This window comes from Equus caballus, chromosome 22, assembly GCF_041296265.1.
Source record: "Equus caballus isolate H_3958 breed thoroughbred chromosome 22, TB-T2T, whole genome shotgun sequence".
In the NCBI taxonomy this organism is placed as follows: Eukaryota; Metazoa; Chordata; class Mammalia; order Perissodactyla; family Equidae; genus Equus; species Equus caballus.
In genome coordinates this window covers 29,506,392-29,515,537 of record NC_091705.1, presented here as the reverse complement: position 1 = coordinate 29,515,537, position 9,146 = coordinate 29,506,392, and the positions used below count along the sequence as shown (strand labels likewise).

The window sequence follows — 9,146 nt, the reverse complement described above, 5'->3', positions numbered from 1 at the left end:
GCAGCAACTTGAGATGGCTCCTAGCTCAGGTTCTCTCTGTTAAAAGACTGGTTAAGCTGTGTGGGGTGGAAGATGGGCTGTGAATGAGGCTGGAGCTTTGAACTTAAACCCCTACTACCACACTCTGCTGTTTTCAGTTCTTTGCTTACTCTCAATTTCTTTAAGCTTAATACCTCAGGGCCTTTGCACATGCTGTTCCTTCTGCTTCGAACTCTGTTTCTCCCCCTACTCCTCACTCCCACCCCCTACTAGATTATACATTACCTGAGGGCAGGGACTCTGACTTGTTCTGGGTCCAATGTTTGATAAATATGTGGATGAATCCCAGAGTCATCTAGTTTCTAGTCTCCCTCTAAAGCTGAGGAACAATGGCTTGGCCAAGGTCACAAAGCTAGTCTTTATCTGAGAGAAATGAGACCAGAACGCGCATAGGGCTACCATCATCTCTAAGCCTTGAATTGGGCCATCATGATGGTGGGTGGGGTGGGCTTCACAGAGGAAGGGCGACACGACAGATGCTTGCTCCTTGCCACCAAATCTAGGAGGCCGGTATTATCAGTATCATCATCATCATCTCCATTTTACAGATGAGCAAACTGAGGTTTAGGACAGTTGATGATTTGCTGGAATCCCCCAGCTGGAAAGTAGACGAGGAGGAGACCCCCATCCAGGTCTGACTCCAAAGAGGGGTACGCGCTGAACCCTCCCTCTGCCGGTCTGAACAACGGGGGCCGCGGGGCGGGCGGGGCAGCCAGACGCGGCGGGAGCGCCCGGGAAGGGGGGGCGGGGAGGCCAGGGCGCGGGGCGGCTCAGCGCGTCTTGGCAGCCGGCGGCCGGAGGGCCGGGAGCGGGCCGCCTGCTTCTCATCTCGCGCCGCAGCGGGCGGGCGGGGGCGCGGCGCCGGCACAAAGGGGCTGCAGTCGCGCCGGCCCGGCCCACGCGGGGAGCCGCGCTCCGACCCGGGCGGGGACCCCGGGCCGCCTCCGCCTGCCCGCCCCGCCCCTGCGGCCGCCCCTCGGTGGTGGCCCGGCCCCCGCCGCCGCGTCTCTCCCCGTCTCCAGTCTCGGTCTCGCCCGTCTCTCCGGCACCCCTGTCTCTGTCTGTCTCCCTGCGTCCTTGGCCTCCCCTCGGAGATGAGGCTGGGGTCGGCGCCCCGGGCCAGCCCGCTCCGCTCGCCCCAGTGCTAGGAGGGGGCCGGGGCTGCACCCGACAGATCGACCAGCGGACCGACTGACCCGGCACCCAGGAGAGGAGCAGCCGCGGCCTCCACTTGTAGCCCGTCACCATGGTAACGCCTGCCAAGGCCTGGACCACCTCGCTCTGTCCCCTTTTGGCGGGTCGCTGCCCTCGAGGGGGTGTCCAGGGCAGACCCCTGCCTTTTACGCTGAGACGACCCTCGGGTCCTCTCCAGCGGTCTGTGCTTAACTGCCCCCCACCAGCAGGAGTAGGGGTGGGGGTGCAGGAACCCTTCTCGGGCGACGTCCTCGCTCCTCTCTGGGCCTCCATCTGTCCGTGTGAAGTGGGTGGAGTAAGATGAGAGGACTTGCAAACTTCGACACTGGCCCGGCCCGCAGCGCAGGTCGGAGCTGGCACCCCAGCTCTTGGGCCCTGGACAGAACTTGCTGGTGTCGCATTTTAGAATCGGGGCTGAGGGTCAGATATGCCTACTGTCCCCACGGGGGTTTGGATGGGGGTTAAAGGCCCCTGGCAGCCCAGGCGGGCAGTGTGGGGCAAGGGGGATTAGGGGTGCCGAGGGGAGAGGGGAGAGCTGCTCACCACGCTTGGGGTGGTTTCACTGCTTGAGACTCAGCAGGAAAGGGAGATATGCAGGTAGCACTGGGAGAGATGCTCCCATGGGAATGGGGTGGGAGGTGGGCCTGCGGAGGGGGAAGAGGAGGGCAATACCTGGATGTCGTGGTTTCCTGGGCTGACACCTGGGGATGGTTGAGGTGCTCTGGAAGAGGGGAGTGTGTGTGCGTGTGTGTGTGTTTGCACCAGTATCTAGGAACAGAGAATGAGAGAAAGGCATGTTTTCAGGGAATCGCAGCCCAGCCGCACACAGGCCCGGGAGCCCCGGGCGGCTTCTCGGGAGCCGTGGTGGTTTGGGAAAGAGCTATGACGACAGGCCATGGCTTTCACCCCTTGACTGTCACTGACCACGCTGGGTTTGTGTGGGTTTTCGCTATGTGCACATTCATATGCAGAAGAATTCTATATAGAGATGCGTTCACACACACACATGCGCAGAGCACACCAAAGCGTGTTCCCTCTGACCCACACGGCTGCGCACACGTGCCCTGCTCTCCCGAACTGCAAAATATGAGCATACACGTGCATACACACCACACATATGTTGCAAAGCCGGGCTCCTGAAGCCATGCTCCAGCAGGGCCGTGTACACGCACACTGCTCTCGGAGCTGTTTGCCCGGAACCATCGTAAGCTAACAGTCATTCACCTTTCGCCATGGGCGAGGCTCGGTGCTGGTGACTGACATGCGGGAGCTCGTGTAACTCACGCCAACTCTAAGGGCAGACCTGCTGGTGTCTCCACCCCACTGTGCAGACCCGAGGCTCGGGGAGCTTCCGTGGCTGCCCAAGGTCACCCTCCCAGGAAGTGGGGGTTAGGACAGCCTGAATTCTGAACCTGCACTCAGCTGTCATGGCCACCCCAGAGCCACAACCTGCGCCAAGTGGTGTTTGCCAAACCTTGCCAGGTTTTGGACCTAACCCAGTTATTAGCATAGAATCCAGAAACTCCTCACTGAACCGCAGACCCTCCCATCAAGGGTCAGACACTGGGTGGCTCCTCTCGAAGGATGAGTAAGTCTGTCCTAAGTGGGAATGATGGACAGATTTTTCCCCCACCTCTGTCTTTAAATGTTAAAGGTTGTCACCTGCCCATCTCTCTGGCTTCACTTTTGTACTCCAGCCACTCTAACCTTGGTTCAAAGCCTCTTATGTTCCATGCTCCTTTGTGCCACAGGGCCTTTGCAAATGCTATTCTTGCTGGGTCGAACACCTTCCCCTAATGAATTCCTATTCATCCTGTAAATCTCCACCCAACGTCACCTCCTCAGGAAAGCCTTTCCCGATTTCCCCGACTCTCACTCTAGCATGCCAGATATCTCTCCTTCACGGCACCCATCACAGTTGTAATTTTCATGGGGTGATTTGATTAATGGTTATCTAGTGTTCTGGGGCAGCCCAGTGTCAGAGCATCTCTTGACAAAGGGGCTTTCCAGTCCCACATTCCCCAAATTTTAGTATCATCGTAACAATTTTTGCATATCCATCTACTAGATAAGTTATTTTAAAGAAATAATGAAATCTACTACTTCTTATTTGCTTAATACTTTTCTTTAAATCAACTTACTTTATAAACTTACAAATTTATTTAAATAGGAAATTTTATATCTCACTGTGAAAAATCAGTATCCATCATCATGAGTAGAAAGTAACTGTGAAAATATAAACAAATTCGTGTTAGTAACTTCCGGCTGGAGGAGGTGGGCGTGGATGATTCCAAGCCCCCCAGCTGCTTTCTTTTTGTTAAAAGGAGCAATGACCAAGTGTCAGAGAGGTGTTTAAGGTACACTGGCGCTGAACTGAGACTTTCTCCTTGGTGTCAACAGAAGGACTGGAGAGAGTTGCAGTCACTTCCTTACTGTGATTTCACGATGAGCTCATGTCCTCCCCAGTTCATCCTGCGGGCCACCTGTCATCCCCTCCCACACTTTGAGAAAAGCTGGTTGAGCCTAATTCAATTCATGCAACATTGCAAAGTACCTACTTCGTGGCAGTGCCCCAAAGCACCTACTGTGTGCCCGGCCCTGTGTAAGGACCGAGAGGGGGGGTGAGTAAGCCCTGGGCCCTGCCTCGGGGGCCGGCAGTGTGTGGGGAAGGCCTGCCCACGCAGAGATTTCCGTCCCTTTGCCTGGAAGCACATGTGTCGTGAAAAGAGAAGAGATGCAGGTGGAGTGGGGCTCTGAAGGGTGAGAAGGGGCCCGCCCAGGCCGGGGAGGGGCGCGGGTTGATTGCAGGCAACGATTCCCCAGGTGGGGCACCCACCACGGGTCCGAGGAGGGGCGACTTGCAATGGCACATAGATGAACATTATTTACTTTGGAGCTTTTCATCTTAATGAGTGTTAGGAAGTGATTTAAATAGCACAAACACGTGAGAATAAATAGAAATAAATTTAAGTTGAAAATGAATTGACAGAAAGAATACTGGGAAGGGAATAATCAATATTAAGTAAACAATAAATTAAGATATGTGAACAGCAGGAAAAACTCACGAATGCGGCTCGTGGGTGATTGGGAAGCCCTGGGCTGGAACAGTAAAGTGTGTGAGAAGGAGGAAAGGTGTGCTGAGTGTGGACTGATGGGACCACCAGTGCCGGGCTGGGTGGCTAAGGTACTGGGGAGCCACTCAAGATTGTTGAGCAGTGGAGGGTCATCACTGGATCTGGGTGTTAGAAAGGCCATTGCAGTGGCCAAAGGGGAGCCTGGTCTGGTGTCAGGGAGACCCAGGAAGGAGCAGAAGAGCTGGTGCTTATGAGTGTGGTTCATATCCCGGTCTACCATTTACTGGTGGAAGAGCCTTGGGCTCAGTGCTTCAATCTGTAAAATGGGAATTAAAATATCCATCCCGTAGAATTGTCGGTAAGATGAAATAAAATGATGTATAGAAAGTATTTAGGATAAGTCCTGATACAGAAGGCGTGCTCGGTAAGAAGAAGCTCTAGTTATAACTGCTGTTGTCATTGTGTGGTTTGGGTGCAAGGTGGTGAACCCCAAGGCAGAGGCAAAGGAGACAGGGAGAGAAAAGAACAAACACAAAACTAAGGCCCAGAGAGGTGAAGTGACTTGCTCAAGGTCACACAGATGATCCATGACAGAGTTGGACTTGAACATGGGTCTTCTGACGCCCACTTGTTTCGTGGGTCACTGCGTCTGAGCTGTTTTTCCAGTTTCTGAAAGGTGTTTTTAATAAGGAGCCAATTCTCGCTCATACCTCCACCCACACGAGAATAAGAAGGATTTAAAGCAGGAGAAGTTTTCGTTGGAAGTGAGCAACAACTTCCTGGCAGCCAGAGCAACAGAATGCTGGTTTCAGCATCTCCAGCCTGGAGAAGTTCAGGAGGAGTGTCCCAGGCAGTTGAGCCTGGTGGTCACATCCTGACACCCACGGGGCTGTGTCTGGCACACAGAGGTGTTTGGTTTGGCAAACCTTTAAAAAATTGGGAGGTTTTACTAAAATATCAGTAGATCAGGCAATGCTGGGTGACGGCAACCCTCAGCTGGAGCTGATGAGATGGGCCGTGTGCCCCATGCCCCACTACTCCCTATTGCTTCCCTGACACTGAGGCTGACTATCAGGGGCCGCTCACCGAGGGGCTAAAGGGGTTATTTTCTCACACTCGGTGCACTTCTGTCTTCCCTGTCACCTGCCAGGCCCCTGTAGTAGGCATTTGCCTCTGTGGCTGCTGGTTTAAACTCTCCCCGGGCCTGAGGAGGGAGACGGATGAGACAGACCTTTTAAACCTTTCTCACCAACTGAGGATGAATGGCTCCCATTTGGAAACCACATCCCAGCCCCAAACCTTCCTGAACCTGATTATACCTTGAATTCTAGGATGGCCCCATTGGAAGGGCCCTTGGAGATAGATAAGCCCAGTGCCCCCATTTTACAAATGGGGAAACTGAGGCCAGGCTCACCCAGGAAGTCAAGGGTGGAATCTCACCTTCCCTGGGTATTTCTGCCATGGAGGGGGCAGGGGTTGAAGGCGGCCCTAGGACACGGCCTACTCAGCTTTTTCAACCCTCCCTCTTCCCAAGCCAGGAGGTGCGGGTGCCAAGTGACACTAAACCCTTTGTCTGTTGGAGTAAATGGATAAATCTGGACCTTTAAGAAGAGTTCAGTCCACATCTCAGAAGGTCCAACTAACAACATCTGGTGAGACCATTTAAAGAGGGAACCAGCCTTAAAGACACACACGATCCCTCTTTTATCCTCCCCCCACCCCCCCATGATAAAAGCTATACACGCTGGTTACAGAACCTTTGGAAAACCCAGCAAAAGATGAAGAAAATTAAAACGGTGCCTTACAAGGCCTGGCCCTCACAGCCCTCAGGGGGAAGCAGTTAATACTTTCTTTCATGGCCTCTTGGCTTGAGATCATACTGGATGGGAATTTTTCCTTAAAAACATTCCAGTAGACAGAAGAATAGCCCCCCCTGGGGTGGAGGAGTTGTCTGGGAGGGGGCCTCTTCCTGGGGGGATGGAAATCTCAGATACCGGTCTGGGGAGTGGTTATAGGAGTGTGTACATAGGGGAAAATGCATCAACCTGTGTATCTCAAATTTATTTTACTTTATAAAGATAACTCTTAAGATTACAATAATAATAAAGGCCCATCGCAAAGACCTGGAAACAGAAACATACAAACACCTGTACTCCCGCCTCCTCCGGTGCCCAGATGGAACCGCCGGGAACAGACACTTTTGTGCGTCCTTTGGCACCACACAAGGGGCCCCGTGTCGGTGCAGGAGGTCCCAGAGCATCGCATAGAGGCCAGCCCTGTGGGCCGTTCTGCCGGGCCCTTGGCGGCTCCTTCTCTGGCCTGCTTGCAGGGCAGGGGCTGGAGGGCTGCACAGCGCTCTGGCTGTCTCACCTTCTTCCTTTCCAGCTTCATGCTGTCTCCCGCGTCGGCTGCTGCCCAGGAGCAATTAAAGGCCCAGCCGCGCTGCACTCACGGGGAAGGAATGGAAACACGTCGATTAAGTTTCACGGAAGTCCTTCTAAGGGGCCCACGTCTGGCCGGCGGTGTCTGGCTTCCTGTGGTCGCAGGCGGGGCTGCCCGGTGGATTTTGAGTGGGGAGTGGCCAGCCTTCCTCCTGCAGAGCCCAGGCCCTTCACCATGTGCGTCCCCCAATCCTTGGACAGCGTAGGAGCCCCTGGGGTCCGGGCCTGCCGCAGGTAACGCTCTGGCCAAGAGCTCGGAGTCCCATTAACTTGGAACATTCTTCCTTTTGAGTGGCTGCTCCTTAAATGGTTACACTCTGCGGCCCGCTGAGCCAATCTGTGAACGCCAGAGGCCTCCGGGCTGCGAGGCTGAGTCTGCAAAAGGCAAACAGCTTCTTTAGGCCCCATTTGAATTATCAGAGGCCCGGCAGCTGGGAAGGTCACCCCCAAGGCTGGTGGCTGCTGGTGGCCCCAAGGCAGACGAGGCACCAGGAGACAGGGGCAGAGGGCGGACTCAACCAGCCCAGACCTGGGTTGGATCCTGGCTCTGTCTTTCTCCTTCTCTCTGTCAGCCTCAGTTTCTTTATCTAGAAAATGGGGTGTCCTTACTGTGCCCCTAGGATCTTTCTGTGACTGAGAAGGAGGATGTGAGTAGAGGGCCTGGTGCATAGCAGGTGCCTGGAAACCGTTGTTATTCTTGGGGTGAAGCTAGTGGATTCAGGAGGAGACCAGGACAGGGAAGATGTCTTCACACAGAGGCTGGGACCTGAGCCTTGTTGGACGCGATGAGTAAAAATAAAAAGCAGGGATGATAACAATAGCAGCAACACCTTGTACTTTTCCCGACACCCCTTACATCCATTATCTCCCTGTGTCTCCAGAACAATCACCTGAGCGAGACAGGTTAGGAACGAGAATCCTCATTTACAGATGGGGAAACGGAAGCACGTCAAGGAAGAGACGGTTTAGCTCCTTGTTTCCCAGAGGTGGGGTTGCAGACTGCTGCTGCGACACAGGTTGTCACAGACTGGAACTAAGTAGTGTGGAATCGTGCCGAGAGAGGGTTGGGCCCTTTGGAATTCTCTGATCTGCTGAGGACCAGACAGAATGCCTCCCTCTGCTGGGAGGATGCCCGTAACATCTTTCTCATGCGTGGCGACCCTGCTTTGGAAAAAAGAGACAGAGAAGACCTCCTGGGCCTTCCGGAGGTGACCAGCTGCCCCTAGAAGGTCATGGCAGTATTTGTTCTCATTCTTTACTTTTTCACTTAAAAAATAGATTATTTTTATAGAAATAGAACAGCAAAATTAAAATATATTTTATATAATAAATCTATGTTTATTATATAGTTATCTATTATATTATTTAAATAAATATATATTATTTGAGATATATACTATAGCTATTCTAATAATACATATAAATATATTTATATAAGTAAAATAACATAAAAACCACCCAATCCATCATTGGTTTATTTTTGGAGTTACATTCTGTTTATGCCAGTGGGTCCTGATTTTTCCATTTATGCTGGTGATACAATAATAACTCGAAGATGATCACCAAATTAGCAGTGTTGGCTGCTGTATATTTAGAGTGCCCACTAAATCTGCGTGGATGACCTTGTTCACGCTCGCTTGCTCTTCAGGGCAGGTATGGTTGCCATCTTGTTTTACAGATGAGGAAACTGAGGCAGAGAGGGTTGGGTAACTTGCCAGGTCACATGACCATAAGTGGCAGAGGCAGAATTTGAACTCCAGCAGTCTGCTGCATTGTCATCACCAACATGGTGCCACAGAGTCTTCATTTAAAAGGCAATTACGTAAATTCTTAAAAAGTGAGTGGATTAAAGAAAAGCAGTGAGAGCTAACAGTCCAAATGGCACTAGGATATGCTAAACTTCCTGAAGGGGACAGCGAATGACAAGGTTGAAGAGGTTACAAGGCCAGCTGAGCCTTTCCCTGTTCTGTCAAATTGAAGACCCACCCCACCCCCGTGTGACAGTGCCCCTCCTGGGCAGGTGCACTTTCGACATCGAACATTGTCCCCTCTGAGCTCACAGCCATGACAGTGCCAGGACACTCTTTCCATCAGAATGGGGACTGTAGACATTTCATTCTACAAATAGTGATGGCGGGCCTACCCTGTGCCCAGCACCGTGTGCGTGCTGGGGACACAGTGGTGACACTGACATTTCTCTGAATGCCCTGGGCTGGCGTCCTCTGTTTTACAGCCTGCTAGCATTGGAATCTTGCTGGAATCGAGAAGTGCCATCTTCCTCCTCCTTGGAGTCTCTGTTTTATTTCCCTGTCTCCAGGGTCCTGTTTATAAGAATGATTCTTCTGTCCTAAATAAACTCCCTTTATGTTGGATTCTCATTCATTCTCATCTTCCTCTG

General features: G+C 52.6%; 1 protein-coding gene across 7 annotated transcripts in view; it reads left to right on the top strand.

The window, feature by feature from the left end:
- The first annotated feature begins 935 nt into the window (after window positions 1-935).
- The window catches only part of KIAA1755, a 39,968-nt gene continuing 31,757 nt past the window's right edge, over window positions 936-9,146 (top strand). For 2 of the 7 annotated variants that reach the window (XM_023626543.2, XM_070247926.1), the window contains exon 1: window positions 936-1,288. In XM_023626543.2, the coding sequence (XP_023482311.2) occupies window positions 1,286-1,288 (3 nt within the window). In that variant the 5' untranslated portion in view covers window positions 936-1,285. The remainder of the gene's footprint in view (window positions 1,289-9,146) is intronic. The other 5 variants (XM_070247928.1, XM_070247929.1, XM_023626544.2 and 2 more) reach the window with 4 other exon arrangements.